Raw genomic sequence first — 21,963 nt, 5'->3', positions numbered from 1 at the left:
CGAAATCGCCGCTAAAACGGTCGCATTTGAAGAAAAAAAAAGTGCTCCCTGGGAAGAAATTTTCTTCGAATGAAGAGTTTATCGCCGAAACTGAGGCCCATTTTGAAGCAAAAGACAAATCGTACTAAAAAACTGGTATCGAAAAACTGGAGGATCGCTCTAATCAGTGTATCACCCTTGAAGGGAATTATGTTGAATAAAAAAAATAATTTTGCCAAAAACTGTGTTTTACTACGGTAGGCCGGGGACTTTTCAACTGTTCTGTTCATATTATATATCATAATACAGGCTTATAACTGAAACAAATATTTTTTGAACTTTTTTTAGAGAGAATAGAGACAATTTGTTTATGCAAAACCAAAATCATTTCGTTAAAACTAAAGTAAAGAATGCTTTAAAGAAAATCAACATATCTAATACACAATATATACCAAAGAGGTATCTTAAAAGTCATTAATATATAGAACACTCTCAATTTCAGGATTATTTTCCAAATTATCATCTTCCGACATAAATCACGTTTAATCTTATTTACACTTTTTTTGATCGCCCTTAACAATATTTAATCCTGTTGAGTCGCTTATAATCACGCTCAATCATATTTTATCCAGCTTAGTCCGGTTTAAACCAATTTAATCACTCTTGAGACAACACACCATATAAATATTGATTTATCGACCGCATTGGGTGTTATAGAGAGTCAATTGTTTTATAAATACGACAACTTTTTTGTGTACACTACTATATGTGATTGACAGGAGGGTAACTTAAGCGATATAGCGAGAAACATTTTTTGCATAAAAACAATAAACTTTAATAATTACAGAACTATGGCTACACGATCTGTAAACTAATTTTGACGCACTAACTACATATTAATTGTTATCTCTTTCAAATGTAAACAATACAAATAACAAATATAAAAAAATGGTTCTGTTAGTTAAAAGTAGTGTTGGGAACTATCGATTGAAATCGACTATCGCCTGGTTAGTACTTGACTACTTTTTACTATCGAATATTTCAGTGGATATTTTTGGTTCTACTAGTTTCATTCGACCGATTTTAAACGTTCTGGCTTTGTCGTCCTACTCGCAACCTTGACAAAAATGTACCTAATTTATGCTTACATAGATTTATATGTAATATATATAATATAAGCAATCTTCTACTTATCATTAACAGGTCAATTGAAATCCCTATTTTCTTTAGTTAGCCCCAACTCTCAAAAGATGCGTGTATAAATTTGACAGCTGTCGGATCATTAGTTTGTGAATTATAGCATTTTGAGTTAAGCAACCTTTGTTTTTGTAAAAAAAAAATAAAAAGGAATACCGTATGTTGATAAAATACTGCTTTCGAAGCGAAAAAATACAGTTGACGCAAAACCTTGGCTTGATGTCGCATTTCTGGACACTGTCCTGGGAAAATCAACCATCACGGATTGATATGCTAAGTTAGACGTGGTAAAATGTGCACCGAAGACGGTGAACGCAGTGGACGCCCAAAAGAGCGAAAACGAAAAAAAATATTTTGCATCACCGTAAGTTGAAATTGAATGAAATAGCAGATACTCTGAATATATATATATATATATATATATATATATATATATATATATATATATATATATATATATCAGGTCGGCTGGCAAGGGTATATTCAAGGGTCTGTATTTTGGGATGCACATAGCATAATTTTCATTGACTACCTTGAAAAAGGAAGGACTATCAACAGCGACTATTACATAGCGTTATTGGACCGCTTGAAGGATCAAATCGCCGAAAAACGGCCGTATTTGAAGAAAAAGGAAGTGCTGATTCACCAAAAAAATTGAGAGTGAGAACGATGACAAAAATCCATGAATTGAGATTCGAATTACTTCCTCATTATTTGCACAGTATTCTCCAGATCTGCCCCCCAGCGACTATTTCCTGTATGATCTCAAAAGAATGCTCGCTGAGAAGAAATTTTTGTCGAATGAAGAGGTGATCGCCGAAACTGAGACCTGTTTTGAAGTAAAGAGCAAATCGTAGTTCAAAAATGGTATCGAAAAGTTGGAGGGTCGCTATAATCAGCGTTTCACCCTTGAGGGGAATTACGTTGAATAAAAAAAACTAATTTTCCCAAAAAATCTGTTTTACTATGGTAGACCGAGGATTTTCCAATTGATCTGTTATTAAGATAAATTCTGAGTGTAATTGTGTTATGTAAGGATTTTGTTTATTTTTATTTAATTATTACAACGATTATTACGTGCATATTTTGTTTTAAAACATTTCTTGTGTGTTAAAAATCTAAGTTTGATTATTTTCTACTATTTAGTGAGCTCTCTATTTATTTCTTGAAGTCTGTTCAGTTTTTTGTTAAAATTATTTGATATGATGGCTTTCCTGGTTTAGGAAACACAAATATTTTAGCCGTCTTGCTTTTTCACAAGAATCCTTTAAAATTAATTATTTAACCAAATATAATAATAAAATAACGTTATATGAAACCTAAAAATGAAATAGTAAAAAAATGTATACATAATTAAAACGGAAGTAATTGAGATAAATATCTTCACGACCCGAACCTTTAACGTTTCCAATCTACCCTAATCAACCAAAAAAGGACTACAGCCATTTTCATCGTAAAATAATTGAGATGCCGAACGCACACACTTGAACTTACTCCCGAGAACCCCCAGCTCATTATTAAAGCTTCCCCTCAGTGTCATTTCTTCCGCCTGGTAAGTTTCGCAAAATGAAAGGCCCTCAGATATTTTCAAGTTTTATTTCCCTTAAAGACAGACAAATGTTTTAATCGTATAACGGTCATATCATCTACGAGATTGTTTGATTGATCCGATGTGATGTATTTAATATCTGCTTTTTTTACAAAAATGTACATTTTATATACAATTATTTTAATCTAAAACAATTGGCACATACAATAAATAATATTAACATAAAACACAACTATATATGGTGCTTTTCAAAATAAACAGGACTTCTATATGTGATATTCCATAAAAGATTGGAGGCTTAAATGGTTTACTAAAGTTCTCTCTAAAGATTTTTTAAATATTTTTTTGGTTAAATTCTAGAATATACTTTTTACCAACTACGGTTTGTTTCGACATGGGGTGTTGAACTACTGTCCTCGACATTAATCCTGCTGGTTGGTGAATAACCAACTTAGAGATCATCGAAGAAGTCGTCAGATCTTACCCAGCCTGGTTACTGGCGTGACTGGAATGATACTCCTCATCGGCCACCCTGGCCATATGGACAATCCCAATTATGAACAACCACAAACATAAATTTACAACCATGCCCCAGCAGGATGCGAACCCGGAAATATCGCAACAATAGGAGGGCCCTGTTTCCATATTGACTACTTTGCCAAGCTAGCAACTCATAATTATTTGACCACCTAAATCAAGTAAATGAATATAAACAAGAAATTCCTAAGAAAGGACTTTAGAAGCATTAGCTTTTCTGAAGAGGTATATTTAAAGAAATAGACAGATATTACTTAAAAATAAGCTTTTTGTTCTCTTATTTTTTAAATTATTCTGCAAGAATATTTTTTAGACACTTCTTATTCAAATCAATCCCTTGAATACAATATTTTATAGCGCTGAATCGAATTAATTTTATTAAGTATTCAACTTGCTACAACTACAATAAGTCCATGAATGTTCATATTAAGATAACAGCGAAGATGCCAAGAATGAGCAAGGAAGAAGCAATCAAAATATGTTGGAGCTTATAGAATATCTGTGGTTTTAATCGGTATCCTTACTAGTATCAACTTACCATAAATCTTATATTAATTTATTATTTAACAATTCATATGTTGCGACGCAAATTTATTATGAATGGTTGGAACAGCCCTGTAAAATGTAAGTTACTCTAATTGTAGAATTATTTCGGTTCTATTGTCAGAGGGTCTAATTTATTAGACCTTTTAAATGAAGTTTTTAATATTTATGACACGGAAAAGAAATATGACCTGATAAAAACATAACATTCCCAGTATATTGAACATCTGGTAAATATAGACAGGCAAAAAGATACCAAGTAAACAGAACAGACGTGTTCAACAAGGATGATTCCCATCGGCAAAGAATTGAATGAGCATTAATTGAAGAAATCGTTGTACTAATTTAAGTAATATTGAAAGCATACAATTCCTGTCTACATTAGCCAATCTACACTTTTCGGTGGGTTTATTGTAACTTGTGACAAGAAATAATACTTTATAGGTTAACTGCAGTCGATAAAAGATTTAAATTGCTGAATTAGTCGCTATCTCTTGAAGGAAATAAGTAAAATTTGTTCAAAGTAATATCGTGATTCTAGTTTTTATCACTTTTTAAATTTTAAATATCCTGATTATTTTAGAATGCACCTTAAGATCTACAATGGTATATGTTTCCCTTCTACAATGATTGTTCAATTTCAGTTTGCTTTGTGGTTTTTATCGAATACTGGAAACTGGTTTTAAGTTGCCCAATATCCACGCACCATAAAACCAAGGAAAATGTTCAAAATTTGATTGAAATATTGATTTATATTTATCGAATGTCGAGTAATTAATTGAAAAAATTACTGAGGAAAATGTAACATATATCTCGATTTATCAAAATTACTATATTTAAGTTATGTTACCATTTTAATGTATACTTAAACAGTCACTGTAGATTTAACATTTTATGTGTATAAGTTAGTAATGAAAAACAAATTGGAATTTTATGGAAAACTTACAATATTTAATAGCAAGAAGAACTATTTACAGAATAAAGATCTATGTAGCACTTCAAATATGGTTATATATATTTAGATCGTTTATTTATTATGACAAATTAATCTCTTGTTAGTATTAGACACTATTTTAAATATTAAATAAACGAGTTACTCAGAATAAAATGTACATACATAAAAATAAATATAGACAGGAAAAATATATAAAATAAGATGGTCTATGACTACATTCTGTCCATTAGTATGTATATAAATAAAATGCATTACTTAACTGAACTGTTATGTTATTTACTGGTATGTAGAAAGTCAATAAATTTCTAAATTTCCAATTTACCACATGTCAGAATGATATGCAACATTATTAAAATAAGTGGTAGAAGCCAGTATCCTGAGTGGATTGGAGTTTGATTGTGCATCATTGCTGCTGGATTCTCCTCTGTAACAAAAGAAACGTTTTTTTAATACACTAAATTTAATAGCGACGAAATTGCTTAAATAAGTATGTTAATTGTTTTATTGGTTTATAACATAAATCCAATATATTATTTTAAAAATAATTAATAGTTATGTTGATTATTATAGGTTAAATATCATAACGGTTATAGATCAGTAAATTTTAACATAAAAATATATACTTTGTTCCATAACAATCTTCAAAATTAGTGTTATAAAATGATAATATTTTACTAATAACTCATAACTTATACACTTATTTTCATATTATCTGTGGCTAATTTTGCCTATGAGATAATTATATTACCTGAACAAAATGTAAATACAAAATTAACCTAAAAATGACATCTAGGATATATTAGAACAAGTGCGCATATGTAGTCTTCTAAGGCCCGATCCACACACGGCGTTTTAGTCTGGCCTCTTTGTCACTATCAGCGTTGAAAGGTGAATTCTATCGATAATTTTTCTAGATACATAAAGTGTTGATAACTAGTTTGCTCGTTATATCTGCTTTTGTTGATTTCCTCTGATTCTAAACAACAGACGACAAAAATACCCTCATGTGTGATGCTTGCATTGCGACGAAATAATGAAAACTTAATTATATCACTGAATGGATGCCCGATTCCTCAAGCATAATCAATTAAGTATCTCGGAATCCATGTTGACGGTGGACTAAATTGGAAACAATATGTTAGACAAAAGGCAAAACACATTAGATACAAAATAAAACAACTATACTGGTTAGTGGAAAGATACTCTCAACTTGATCTAAAATCAAACAGGTTGATTTATCAAACAATTATAAGGTCAATTTGGACCTATGGCGTGCAAGTAAGAATTGCACTAAACATTCAAAACAACTAGTCATTAACATTGTCAAAGAAGGTTCTTCGAATGATCACATTCGAACTGCACGACGACCTGAAAATCAAATGGATTTGCGAAGTTATTCAAGATTTCGCCTTGAAACACGAAATAAGATTATTAAGTCATACTAAAGTGGAAGCAATACAACTGCTGGACTGCGCGTAGGATATCAGAAGATTGAAGTGAACCAAACCATACGAACTTATATGAAGTGTATACTTTTAGTGTAAACTATAGCTCAAGTTATTATAATTTTATAATTGAGGAATACATATTGATGTATTTTCTCGCACTCGTCTTGTGTTTGAATCAATCCCAAGTACAAATTAAATGTAGTAATAAATTAGATTATAATTAAGATTATACTAAGTGTATCTAATAAAGATGTTATCAAAAAAAATGTGTGATGTTTAGATAGAATTATAGAAAAACTAGCGACCCGCCCCGGCTTCGCACGGGTGCAATGCTGATACTAAATTAAATACACTACAGAAAAAATATGAACGTTGTATATAAAAACATAGCGGCCCGCTCCGACTTTGCACGGGCATAAAATATATATGTCTATGACACTCAATGAAAACAGGATTAAAATCGATCCAGTATTTTTGGTTCATTTTTGTAGACCTTTTTATGGTGTACAATACTGTAGTACATTAATTTGATCTAACTCGTAGGGTTAGGCAGCGTTTTTGCTAATTGCTAAATAAGCCTAAAAAAATAGGTTAATTTACGACATCTCTTTAGAAACCTCTAAAATTAGCAATGTTGCCTTAGTATATTATGCATGTATTATACATACAAACCTTCCTCTTGAATCACTCTATCTAGTGAAAAAAACCGCATCAAAATCCGTTGCGTAGTTTTAAAGATTTAAGCGCACATAAGGATATAGGGACAGAAAAGACGACTTTGTTTTATACTATGTAGTGATAACGACATATTGATTTTCGATAAAAGACCATTCTTAATGAAACTAAAGTTGATTAGTAAAGGAGCACTCTCCAAAATTTCTAACTTCTACTACCACGTAAAGTTCATTTAATATCGCCGCACATAAAGTTGGGATTGAAAAGAAAAGATGGAGTCTATTTTAAGTCAAGATTCTAATAGTGGGGACGCGCGCGCTAGTGCATTGTATTCAATCTACGGTAATTTTTAATGAATCCTAATGTCTTACGTGTCTTCAATTATAGAATGTTTTCGATATTGCATTCTGCACTCACTAATATAAATTGGTTTCAATTCAGTTAAACCTTTATACGATTCGTAAAACCATCTAATTCAAAGAACTACTTGAAATCAAAGCACCCTCCCGAAAAAAAAACCCTCCAGAATAACGGACAAGGTGAGTCTAAAACAGAAAATAAAAACCGGGCTAACTGCATTAGACTAAATTAGAAGTTCGGAAAGTTTCGACGAAACCTAACCTTGTAGAATCGAACCGAACGGCTTACTTATCCTTGGACAAATTGAATTCCGGCCGGAGAACACAAGTTAATCCTGCAGATATTCGGGTGTATCCTTCCTGCTGAGAGCAATTCGTCATTTGGTTACACACGTCAGACGGCCGAACGATGGTAGCGAGAGTCGTGGAATGGACGGAGGCGGGGGGAGGCGAACGGATGGGGGGTTGGGATAAATTGTTGGGTCGAACATTAAACGACGGACAGTGATGCTTGCGGCGGGAGATCGGGGGATCGGCGTGGAGGGGATGCGGAAATGCCCCGGTGGAGACGGCTACACGTAATTCCATTCCGTGAGGAAAGAAGACCTAATGGAGTTGCAGGAAGTTTCCGGGAAAGAGTTGAGTACTTAACTTGCGACAACCCGTTAATGTTGCACTTTTAATTTCAAGTGGATAAATAAAATTAGATGTATCTCTTTATGTATCTTATTAATTAAATCTCGATTATAAAGGTTTACCTCGTACTAGCAGGTAAATCGTTGAAAAGTCGATAAAATTTTTACACATATCGAAGCAGACCGACATAACGTCAATTGAAAAGTCCCCGGCCTACCATAATAAACACATTCTTTAGGCAAAATTAGTTTTTTATTCAACATAATTCCTTTCAAGGGTGATACACTGATTATAGCGACCCTCCAACTTCTCGATACCATTTTTGTAGTCTTCATTCGATGAAAATTTCTGCCCAGCGAGCATTCTTATGAGATCTGAGAACAGGAAGTAGTCGCTGGGGACCAGATGTGAAGAACACAGTGGATGAGATAGCGATTCGAAGCCCAATTAATGGATTTTTACCTTTGTTTTCACTGACTTGTGACACGGTGCATTGTCTTGGTGAAGCAGAACTTTATTTTTCTTCAAATGCGGCCGTTTTTCGGCGATTTTGCCCATCAGACGGTCCAATAACGCTATGTAATAGTCGCTGTTGATGGTCCTTCCTTTTTCAAGGTAGTCAATGAAAATTATTCCATGCGCATCTCAAAATACAGACGCCATAACCTTGCCATCCGACTGTTGCGTTTTCCCACGCTTTGGAGCGGGTTCACCGTGTGCAGTCGACTCGGATGACTGTCGATTGGATATTTCACTCCGAAGTCCAATCGATGCAGTCATGTTTCATTCATTATCACATATACATGCAAAAACTCGGGTTTATTGCGCTTGATCATCTTCAAACACTGCTCGGAATCATCAACTTGTCGATGTTTTTGGTCAAAAGTGAGCTCGCCTAGCACCCACTTTGCACAGAGCTTTCTCGTCCCCAAATATTAGTGAATGATATGATATACACGTTCAGTTGATATCTTTAGAGTGCCTGCTATTTCATTGAATTTTCATTTACAGTCATTCAAAATCAGTTTGTGGATTTTCTGCGTTCACCGTCTTTGGTGCTCATTTCACCACGTGTAAACTTAGAATACCAATCTTTGATGGTTGATTTTCCTGGGGAAGTGTCCGGTAACTCGGCATCAAGCCAAGTTTTTTGCTTCAACTGTATTTCTTCCCTTCGAAAAGCAGTATTTTATCAATACGCAAAATTCCTTTTTATCCATTTTTCCACAATAATAAAAGTTGCTTCACTCAAAATACTATAATTCACAATCTAATGATCCGACTGTCAAATTTATACACGCATCTTTTGAGGGTTAGGGCTAACTAAAAAACATAACTATAAACATATAACACATTCTAGTAGCGCCATATATCTGTCAGGCCGCCCGTGACTTTTCAATTGACCTGTTAGTTCATCTTAGAAATAGGCTCCGGAACTAAATGTCGACATTAAAATAGTTTTATGACCTTTATTTTACTACCTTCCATCACCACAATGTTAGTCCACATCCTTAGGGGGTAGGCAAAAACTTTAAGAAATTTTATATGAAATTTTTATGCGTCTACAGTAGAGTCTGAATCCTGTTCCGTACGTCTACCATTCGTTCTGATCTTTGAAAACTTTTAATTAAACATTCTATTTATTTTCTCAAAGATATTCTAGTGCGCCATGACAGTTTTTGCAGGAACATGTCAAAAGGACATATATCCTAATTATTAAAATATATATTTGTACATTCTATATACATTGTATATACATTGTATCTATTTTCTCTTGGTACACGTATAAATTTCGTCTATTTTTCTCTGTCACTGCTCAGCATTCTAGCTTCGGCTGGTATTTTATTCTCTTATGAAGTATTTCTCTAGTACTTCCTCCCAGATTCACTTAGGTTTCCCACTGATATTCTGGTATTGCTTCCTTGTCCTTACCTCCCATATTCACTACACTTTTGCGTCCTTCATTTGTTGCATATAAGTTTTATCGCCATTTCAATTTTCTGAGGCCTTTTTATGTATTCTTTCACTAATTAAATATCGAGATCTTTTCTTATTTATTTACTTCTCATCCAGTCCATCTGTCTTACAATCCAAAATTTCTGCTGCCTTTATCTTACTTTTATGTCTTTTTGACAACACTTCAGTCTTGAAACTGATAGATATTTTTGTCATTTAGTGTTATCATTGTATGCTTCCTTTTATCAATGAATTTATTATCACTACATAGTATAAAACAAAGTCGCCTTTTCTGTCCCTATATCCCTATGTGCGCTTAAATCTTTAAAACTACGCAACGGATTTTGATGCGGTTTTATTCAATAGATAGAGTGATTCAAGAGGAAGGTTTATATGTATAATACATGCATAATATACTAAGGCAACATTGCTAATTTTAGAGGTTTCTAACGTGATGTCGTAAATTAACCTATTTTTTTAGGCTTATTTAGCAATTAGCAAAAACGCTGCCTAACCCTACGAGTTAGATCAAATTAATGTACTACAGTATTGTACACCATAAGAAGGTCTACAAAAAAGTCCGCGATGGTATATGTTTATCTTTTAGGGATAACCCACATTAACCATTTTTATTGTTTACTTTTTACGTGAAAAAAATGGCTTATTTACGAAGCTATTTTAAGCAATACGGCATTAATCCTTATCGAATTAAGTACCTTAAATACAGTGTGCAATTAATATAGATCAATATGGTTCCTTACAGCATGTAAATTAAACAAATATTTTCGGAGATATTACAAATTTAAAATTTGCGTTTAAAAATGTGTAATGTAATAAAAATTGTATGAATTTAGATATTCCAAAGATAGCAGGAAATCTTCATAGTAAGTATAGGGGAAGAGGAATTGTTTTACTCCAAAGTTAATGCGTGCAGGCCAAGGACAGTAATGAATGAACCAAAAACACTGGATCGATTTTAATCATGTTTTCATTGAGTGTCATAGGCATATATATTTTATGCCCGTGCAAAGTCGGAGCGGGCCGCTATGTTTTTATATACAACATTCATATTTTTTCTGTAGTGTATTTAATTTAGTATCAGCATTGCACCCGTGCGAAGCCGGGGCGGGTCGCTAGTTTGTAATGAAAAACAAATTCGTCCATTCTAAAATAAAGTTCCTTCACCATTTTATTGCAAAATTATTCAAACTACTACCCGAATAAACCGTTACAAAGACACACAAACCAATTAGCGAACTTGAGCATAGTTTATCATCGCCGGCGTCAAACTTGCGTATTAATAATTGTGTAAGTAAATGCTTCTCTAAACGGGAAAACTCCATCTAATAATGTAGATACGAGTACGTCGTCGTCGTCGTACTTTGGTATGAACTCTCGAGACCGGGCTGCGTCTTGTTGCAACGGTTTTGGCATATTATTGAAAGCAAGTTTTGCAGTTTTGAGGGGTCGCGAAGCGCTCCAAGTGTTAGTCGAGTTGGCGGTAGTTGAGAACCGGCGAAGGAAATGTCTTGTGTCGTTTCGAGGGGTTTCCCAGATATCTTAGTTATAAGTACAAGTTTGACAGAGACTAATGCAGTGGGAGAATTATTAGTAACAAGTTTTAATATATCAGTAACATGTTCCAGTCGCCAACTGTTCGCAGTAAAATAAAATAGGAATATATCCCCAATACTTATATATCTTTGTATGCATAACATCATTACTTCATTACAGTTTTGTGACTTCAAGACCCTCTATGACTTTGTTACAATCTGAATTTTAATCACAAAATTGGTATATTAGGCGAAATAGTGTGAAATGATCTTTTGAAATATATTTATTATTTTTTAAATAGTAACTGATTGCCTAACTTGTTGCCTAATGCTTAATTATTAATAACATTTTCAGATCCCTATTTCCCGTGTCAATTAGTCAAAATTTCCTATATATGCCTTTCTTCATGTAATTTATTTCATTAGCATTCATTTTAATTTTTTCCCGTGCTATCTTTTATTACGAATGTGTTTGTGGCATTTGAAATCAAATTAACTATTAATTCGTTCTGGCAAACATAATATCATCAACGTATTATTATATGAAGCCACTGCTAAATAACTCTGCACTATTTCACATAATGTTATCTTTCTCCCAATCATGTTTTACACAATTTCACTTATAGTGCAACATGATTTAAACTAACTGAGTTTATAACAAATTAAAATACAATTTTTTTAAATTTAAATTGAAACTCCTCAATGTCACTTTCGTGAATAAACTTATCGAGCTGATTTTTTGGTACATAAACATTTATTTCTAAAACCTCGTTCACTATCACTTCGAATACAAGAACCGTCAATATTTTACATTATTTCGAGCATATTTCTTAGTATTAATAACACTAAATAACTCCATGTGTATGCCATTGGTTATACTAATTGGTTTAAACCAAATTTATACATCATTGTTACCTATTATTTAATAAATGATAAATTAGTGAATACGACAATCTAATTACTTAGTTATATTTAACATTGATTAATATATAAATAAATATATTAAAACAAGAAAACTGGATACTAAAATAGAGCATAGCATGGCGAGTATAATTGGCAACTAGGTATTTCATTGATAGAACGTTTTCAGATCCCTATTTCCCTTGTCAATTAGTCAAAATTTCCTATATATGCCTTCCTTCATGTAATTTATTTCATTAGCATTCATTTTAATATTTTTCTCCCGTGCTATCTTTTATTATGATTGTGTTTATAGCATCTAGAAGCAAAATAACTATTAATTCGTTCTGGCAAACACAATATCATCAACGTATTATTTTATAGCCACTGCTAAATAACTCTGCCCTATTTCACATAATTTTATCTTTCTCTCAATCATGTTTTACACAATTTCACCTATAGTGCAACATGATTTAAACTAACTGAGTTTATAGCAAAACAAAATACAATTTTTTTAAATTTAAATTGGTACTCCTCAATGTCACTTTCGTGAATAAACTTATCGAGCTGATTTTTTAGTACATAAACATTTGTTTCTATAACCTCGTTCACTAATACTGCGAATACAAGAACCGTAAACATTTTACATCATTTCGAGCACATTTTTTAGTATTAATAACACTAAATAACTCCATGTGTATGCTATTGTTTCTCTTAATTGGTTTAAACCAAATTTATACAACATTGTTACCTAATACTTAATAAGTGATAAATTGGTTAGTGAATATGACAATTTAATTATTTAGTTATATTGAATATTGATTAATATATAAATAAATATACTAAAACAATTAAACTGGATACTAAAATAGAGCATAGCATAGCGAGTATAATTGGCAACTAGGTATTTCATTGATAGAACGTGACCAGTTCTAAATTGACTAATTCCTTAAATTAATTCCCATTAATTAATACTAGTAACACTTAATAGATATTATTAGATATATTACTATCTACAATAAGATCTATATTAACATTTTGATTTTAATAATAGTTTCTCAAGCTGTCTTTACTACTATTCAGTATTGTTTGAGTAATCTATATTCAGTGGTTACATATATATTGATCATCGATTTTTATTAACCTGATCTAAACACTACATTTGTTGGTTTTTATATTTCTCTACATAAAATAACAATTTTTAATTTATTGTTACTGAGTCGTTCATAGCTTTTGTTACTTAATATTAAGATATCTGCTGGCAATGCCATTGATGTTGGGACACACTTTGTAATAGTTCTAAAAAATATAATGTTGCAGCTCGCAATGGAAGTTCTGCCCCACAAAGTATAATCATCAGGCATAGTGTTGAATGAATATGACTTGTTCAGATTCATTTAGTACAGCTTGATTGATACAAGTAATTTAAATTCTGAAAAAGGGAGAAAGGAAATTGATGATTGTATCGCTGCCAAATTAACATCGTTTACGTGCTTGGTTTCGATTTTTCCTTTATGATTCACATGTATAACAGAGTTGTATATGGCGGGAAAAACTACCGATATGTCAGGCCCTTTCGTCCTAAAGGTGGAAAAATAGATATGAAACGTGCCCTAACTTTACAACAAATATTCAGGCAATCGTATTTCAATTTACGACTTTGGTTTGTCTGTCATAAAAAGGTTCCTAAAGCTTCCGTCCACACCTACTTCCAAAGCTGTTATCAGCGAACATATTTTGAAAATACGAGAGGAAAAGGAAGCAGGAAACGCAACGAAAAGCAATGTAAAAACTGTTATTTACAAAAAGAAGAAAAGACACTATTTATGTATGCACTGCATGTTCTGGATATCCTGGTTACTATTGCGACTCCACAAAAATTAGTTATGGGTGACCTCTTATGACTTTTCTGAATAGCGTTTTTATTTATTTTATGAGTTGTAGTGAAAATGTGTATTAGTTTATGGTCATTGATTTATTTCTATTGACTTGAACTCAATTAGCTTGGTATATATAGAAAAAACGTCGTCGGATTCTAGGGTAAGTATTTGATCCCAGATCGGCAGAAAACGTTATTAACTCATTCTTGAGCTTGGATTATAATAACTAAAACAAAAAGAAACTTTTTTCGAGATAAACTGATGAGAGAGCATGACATTAAAACGTAATCATGGAATGTTTTATGTCTTTACCTACACTGCTCGTTTTTAGCCCCTGAGCCCTACATTTTATTTAAATCCCAATTATGAGGCTTTTTCGGATATAATTTTATAAATTGTCGTATTTTATCCCGAAATCCTCGCATTGTATAGTCCTGCTAAATAAAATATTAATCCTATTACTGTTACAGACCGACTGTAATTCCTTTTTGTACGTGCTTTTAGTAAAACAATTTATTTGCTATAAAATAATATTCAATAATATTTTTAGTATTTCATGCGATGCTGCCTTGGGTGATCGGAAAAAACAACTAATATCAGTCTGTGAAATTGGTGAATGAAGTACTTAGAACTAAGATTTTCATTTATATTAGAATATAATTTGGATTAATTCTAATTCTAATTCTACCAACAATTCTAATAAAAACTAAAATAACTATTTTACGATAAAACTAATTCTTTTAAAAGATTAAGGAAACTCAGTATATATAATAATCTATATAAAAATAGTATATATAGCAGGTTTGAGATGAGATATATGGTAATATAAGCAGAAAGTCGATATCGACTAAAAATGTATCCATTGAAACTGTTTTTGTAGTATTTGTGACATGGGAAAATGATTTGAAATAATATAAAATATCGTTTTGGATCGAATGTATGGTAAAGCCAGACCAAGGTAGCAATGTAACCGAGCAAAACAGAAAACACAGAGCTAACTAATATCTCATCGGCTCGTTGTCTAGTGTTCCGAATAATGGGAATGCAGACACCGGGGCTAGGCGAAACGTCTAGATTTAGTAAAAGAAACTTTATGGTGGCTATAACCATGAACTTCAAGATGGCCCGATATCGTTCCATGCGCATGAGAAGTTCCTAGTTGGAAGAGTCTTTCCCTCTCCGAAATTTTGAATGAATCAGGATAAAGAAAAAGGTTTTTTGAACCAGCCTTCTCAGCCACCACGTAAAGCCCGAGGGAGAAACTTTCGCAGTAAAACATGATGCATCAATAACCAAGAGTATCAAGAGTGGAAATCAAGAATCAAGAACAATCAGAACAGTCAAGAAGAGTGTTGTGAGTCTAGAATAAAGAACAGTCAGAATATTCAAGAACAGATAAAGAACGGATTAATATTAGAACTGAAACAAGTATCAGAATTACGAAGAATGAAAAATTCATCGATAATAATGAATAACCGAAACATAATAGTTAATTAGATAAAGAAAGAGCCAGAATAGAATCGACATTTTCATCAGACTACAATCTCATATCAAGAAGAACAGTATCGTTCTTATATATCGGCAACATTATCGGCATTAACCAACCAGACATACGATTTCGAAAGCCATTTCAATTTAATTCATAATTCTTTTCACTATTAGGTTTATTAACAGGTCAACTGAAAAGTCCCCGGCCTACCATAGTAAAACACATATTTTTGGAAAAATTAGTTTTTTTTTATTCAACATAATTACCTTAGCTTTTCGATACCATTTTTGTAGCATAATTTGCCCTTTGCTTCAAAATAGGCCTCAGTTTCGACGATCCCCTATTCACTCGACGAAAATTTCTTCCCAGCGAGCTTTCTTTTGAGATCTCTTGAGAACAGGAAATAGTCGCTGGGGACCAGATCTGCAGAATACAGTGAATTAGGAAGCAATTCGAAGCCCAATTCATGGATTTTTGACATTGTTTTCACTGACTTGTGACACGGTCATTGTCTTGGTGAAGCAGCACATTTTTTCTTCAAATGAGGCCGTTTTTCGGCGATTTCATCCTTCAAACAGTCCAGTAATGCTATGCAATAGTCGCTGTTGATAGTCCTTCTTTTAAAGGTCGTGAATGAAAATTGTTCCATGCGCATCCCATAATACAGATGACATAAACTTGCCAGCCGACTGTAGCGTTTTCCCATGTTTCATGCACTGTCGCATATAGACGCAAAAACTCGGATTTATTACGCTTTGTCATATTCAAACACTGCTCCAAATCATCAACTCGTCGTTGTTTTTGGGGAAAAGTGAGCTCGCGCGGGACCCTCTTTACAAAGAGCTTTCTCATACCCAAATATTCGTGAATGATATGATGTCCACGTTCTGTTGATATCTTTAGAGTGTCTGCTATTTCATTCAAATTCAATTATCGGTCATTCAAAATCATTTTGTGATTTTTTTCAATGTCTTCGTTGGTAATAACTTCTTTTGGGCGTACACTGCGTTCACCGTATTCGGTGCCAATTTCACTACGTCTAAAAATAGCATACCAATCCCTGACGGCTAATTTTCCTGGGGCAGTTTCCGGAAACTCGGCATGAAGCCAAGATTTTGCTTCAAGTGTATTTTTTCGCTTCAAAAGCAATATTTTATCAACACGCCAAATTCCTTTTTATCCATTTTTTTCACAATAACAAAAGCTGCTTCACTCAAAATGCTATAATTTACAAACTAATGAACCGACAGCTGTCAAATTTATACGCATCTTTTGAGGGTTAGGGCTAACTAAAAAACAAATGCATTTAATTCCAGTAGCGCCATCTATGTGCCAGACCGGGGACTTTTCAATTGATCGGTTATTTCTATTTCGCTTCTTTCATTTTATATATTTTATACATTAATCCTTCAAATAAATAAATTCGTCTATGCTCATTAATTTACGCAAAAAAAGAGATAAAATAAATTGTGTTTTATTTACAACATTGTTTTGTCTCCTTGATGCTCAATATTGACATTTGACTGCTTCTCCTGCTGAATATTTATGTCAAAAAAATGTATGACTACGCTCAAGCCATTTTTTGCTTAGCTAAAACATAACTAAAATAAACACGAAACATAACCATTAAAATACATAACACCCTGAAATACATTTTTAAATATTAAAACAATAAAGTAAAAATCTCAGCAACAGCTCTTTATTTATATTTATATTAAATAAAATAGAAATTATTGCTAATTGCAAATCACAATTTGTACATGTGTTATCACAACGTCCGTGTCTAGACCCTTTGTATACTTTGACTTCTCGTTCTTTGATTTATCTTAATATACGCTTAAAGCTACAAAAAAGTAATCAAAGGTTATTTGTACACCCTTTGAAAATAGACTTTACAGTACAGCACTTTAATTGTTATAAGTTTGCACCGGAGACACCCAAAACAACTTACAGATTCCCACCGACTCCTAACTTTTCGAGTTCTCGTAACAGTTAGCTCATTATAACATCCGACAAAACAGTCAACTTGTTCGATAAACCCTCAACCTACGTACGATGAGATGCATAATGCAGCTCCAGCAACACTGTCGCCCAAGTTTGCGAGAGGAAAACGCTCATTTCCTAATGCACTTCAACCTCCTTAAAGACACGAACACGTATTTCCATCTTTTCGTCCAACAAACTTACGTAATTACAATTCTACCAGTTGAGCTTTTATCTTAAATATGCGTAGTTATTTATGATGTGAAAGTAGCATTGTCAGTTTTTATCATTTACACTAGGTCGTGGAATATTAACAGTAAAATTTATAACATAATAATGAGTTAAAGGAAAATATTTTTGGTTTTTTTTTCATGGTTAAAGAATTTTTTGTATAACCCCACTGTAGATATTCTGTAGAGATAGCTGCGGGAAAAGCGCCGTTCCTATAGAACAATTCTAGTCGATTTGTTTAATTAATTAAAGTTTAATTAAGTTAAGTTTTGATTTATCGATTAAAATGCCTTAGATGTTGTAGTAGTAAACAATAGAATTAATTATCTAGCCAGGTTAGAATAGCTCATAACTAAAATTTCTGCCCACTCCCATCAAATACTTGTCAAACATCACTGCAGCCTTTGTAGTCCTTTCTTAGACCTTTAGCCATAACGCTTCGCGGCATTATCGTCATCGTTTCAAAAATAACTGGATTTCGTTTCATTGCAAAAGTAATTTACTAATGAAAACACGATTTATTAAATGTTTAAACATTTTAAACATTTTCAAAGAATTGGCTATCTAGGATGAAGGTCATTTTTGACATCAAAATTCGATAACAGATACACGTGAACCAATTATGACGCATTTATTGAAATACTCATCATCATAAAGACTGCATATATTTAGACTAAGACTGCGTTTTTTTGTCATTTTTGCATTGTAGTTTTAGAGTTCTATATACTATATGAATCTTAATCAGCGGTACCTATTGGTGAAAACAAGAAGCAAACATATAAGTAACCTAACCTAACTATTAAACTCGATCATTTTGACATTTGTCGACATAAAATATCAGTTTTGCATTTAGTATTATTAAGTTATGCGGTGTGAATTAGCGTAATTCTACTCTAATAAAATTGGCTATTCCGTTAGTTGAAGAGAGCCATCCTCATCGATATAGAAACGGACGTAAGGCAATTCTATCTGGTGATATAGAAATTTTTTTCTCAAAATTGATAATGAGCGGTGAAGCCCATTTTCTTCTTAGTGGCCACCAAAACCACCAAATTTTGTGGAACACAGAAATCTCAATTAATTGATGGAACGTCATTGCATTCTCTAAAAACAACTGTATGGTGTGGTGTTCATACTGGATAAATCGTTGGTTCCTATTTCTTTTTGAAAATGACCACAGTGTTGCTGTTACTGTTACTGCTGAACGATACCAAGACATGATTCGAAATTTTCTTGTGCCTGAAATGGAAAAGCAAAGACTAGACGACATGTGGTTTCAGCAAGATAAGGCCACAACACAAAGTCGCGATTTAGCATTGCCAGTCAAATCTCTGGATTTAATAGCACCAGACATTTTCTTATGGGGTTTTCTAAAATCAAAATTGATGTGCATAAGCCCCAAACGATTCAACATTTTAAAGACCATATTCGTCACGAAATTGAAGAAATTTAGCACCAGATGTTGCCGGATGCCATGAAAAATGCCTTAAAAAGAGCCGAAATTTGCGAGAGATCACCATTTAGCAGATATAATTTTTCGATCATAACAAAAAAAGTGGAGGGACTTTTGCACTACATTATACATTAAAGTCCCTAATAGAGAAAGAGTTATTGTTAATATTATTTCGCCATCATCAAAGGCAGAAAGACACAACAATAGCCGGAAAACGTCGATCTCCATTAAAAGCGCATTTTTAAAAGCCTTCAAAAGATATAAATCTTCCCCAATCCGCCCACACACGAAATCAGAAATAGAAAGCTTAGGCAGATAACGTCGAAATTATATTCGCACTTTACGGATCGCTTCTGTATAAAAATAGAAGCGTCAAAAGTTTCGGCCGAGGTTTCGATAGACCTTTTAGTCGTTTTTTCCATCGATTCGGTTCGACTGGCGTTAAAATTTTTCGGCCGCAGGTACGATACATTAGCCTTCTGCTAAAACTAGAAACTATGAACTTGTCATATCGACTTTTCTTTAAAATATAAAGCGAATGTCAGCGGCGAGAATATTTATGGAAATATAGCTTTAAACAGGGGCGGTTGGTGCATAAACGGTGTAGCGCTGCAGAGCTCCCAAAAAAAACCTAAAAAAATCCCAGAAAATAATTACGTAACCTCACTAAAATACTAAAATAGTTTCTAATATTCACCAAAAAGCAAATACCACATAGCATTCGCGAATTCTTGTAATGATTGATAAAAAAAACGGCTAGCTACGGAAGTAACGTAGACCTGTAGAAACACCGTCGGAAAGCTACTGACTCACCGAATAGCTATCACTATTATTGATCTGGACCACACGATCGTGCTCTGCGAGCCCCTTTGTACACCCGCGCGGCACTCCGCTTCCCACGTGTCCGCCCAAAACGGCCTAAAACAAGGCCGATATTTAAGTGGACATTTCGCTGCATACAGACCAGCGCTCTGTAGCTCCCATGTAATATTGGTTACCTGTATCGATATTTTACGTGACTTTCGGCCAGTTAATAATAATACTAATAACAGTGAATATGAAAGTGGTCTCTTTTTGAATTAATGTGAAGACTTTTTTTAAGTATTCTTACGAAGAAAAGATGGTATGTAGATATTATTATTAAAAATTTCGGTAAAAGCGGAGGGAAAAGTTACACCTGTAAAATTGATAGACACATTTATTTAAAAAATTAACGAACTTGTGAATGTAACAAAAAAATACGTTGAATCGTGTTTGGGGTCAACTAATATTAGCACTTAATTAGATTCTGTGTATTGGATATACAGAGACATAATGAAAGTGTGCCAAAGAATAGGTATGTTTTATCAAAACTCATAAATTACATAACAATTTGTGGATCGTCTGAATTGACCCTTTGGGGACATCATGAGAGCGATACTTCTATTTTTTTAGATGGCTCTAACCCTCAAAAGATGCATGTATAAATTTGACAGCTGTCGGTTCATTAGATTGTGAATTACAACATTTTGAGTGAAGCAACTTTTATTATTGTGAAAAAAATGGACAAAAAGGAATTCAGCATCTTGGCTTGATGCTGAATTGCCGAGCACTGCCACAGGAAACCATCAAGGATTGGTATGCTAAGTTTAGACGTGGTGAAATGATCACCGAAGACGGTGAATGTAGTAGACGCCCAAAAGAGGTCGTTACCGACGAAAACTCTGTGCAAAGTGGGTGGCGCACGAGCTCACTTTTGACCAACAACAAGGACGGGTTGATGATTCGGAGCAGTGTTTGAAGACGATCAAGTATAATAAACCCGAGTTTTTGCGTCGATATGTGACAATGAATTTCACTCCGAAGTCCAATCTGCAGTCATCTGAGTGGACTGCACACGATGAATCCGCTCCAAAGCATAGGAAAACGTAACAGTCGGCTGGCAAGGTTGTAACGTCTGTATTTTCGGATGCGCATGGAATAATTTTTATTGACTACCTTGGAAAAGGAAACACCATCAATAGCGACTATTACATAACGTTATTGGACAGTTTCAAGGACGAAATCGCCGAAAAACGGCCGCATTTGAAGAAACAGAAAGTGCTGCTTCACCAAGACAATGACCGTGTCACAAGTCAGTGAAAACGATGGCAAGAATTCGTGAATTGGGCTTCGAATTGCTTCCTCATTCACCGTATTCTCCAGATCTGGCGCCAAGCGGCTATTTCCTGTTCTTAGATCCCAAAAGAAAGCGCGCTTGGGAGAAATTTCCGCCGAATAAAAAGGTGATCGCCGAAACTGAGGCCTATTTTGAAGCAAAGGATAAATCGTACCATGAAAATGCTAACAAAAGTTGGAGGGTTGCTATAATCGGTGTATCATACTTGAAGACAATTATGCTGATTAAAAAAAAAACCAATTTTGCTAAAAAAATGTGTTTTACGGGGAGTTTTCAATTAACCTTTTATATTATGGCTTATTGTGTATATTGTGGCATCAGTGGGGCTTAGTACATTGAAACCCTATCATTCAGATATCTAAAGACGTCAGTTGAGTAAATTTAACAACATACTGTTGGAAAAAAGACAATCAATAAAGAATAACAGACGCAAAGTGAGAAGATTCGATCACTATCATTGAAAAAATATGTTAATTAGTTAA

The 21,963-nt window shown here is 33.5% G+C and overlaps 1 protein-coding gene across 1 annotated transcript in view; it reads right to left on the bottom strand.

Moving 5' to 3' along the window:
- Positions 1 to 4,939: 4,939 nt before the first annotated feature.
- Positions 4,940 to 21,963, bottom strand: part of LOC143195399 (lachesin) — a 161,095-nt gene continuing 144,071 nt past the window's right edge. The window contains exon 6 of the mRNA XM_076402478.1: positions 4,940 to 5,184. Within this exon, the coding sequence (XP_076258593.1) occupies positions 5,066 to 5,184 (119 nt within the window). The 3' untranslated portion in view covers positions 4,940 to 5,065. The remainder of the gene's footprint in view (positions 5,185 to 21,963) is intronic.

The sequence above is a fragment of the Rhynchophorus ferrugineus genome, unplaced genomic scaffold (genome assembly GCF_030347505.1).
Source record: "Rhynchophorus ferrugineus isolate W39M unplaced genomic scaffold, kcgeb_rfMv2 rfM4, whole genome shotgun sequence".
Lineage (NCBI taxonomy): Eukaryota > Metazoa > Arthropoda > Insecta > Coleoptera > Curculionidae > Rhynchophorus > Rhynchophorus ferrugineus.
Note: the sequence above shows the minus strand (reverse complement) of the source record. Positions and strands in the feature narration are given on the sequence as shown.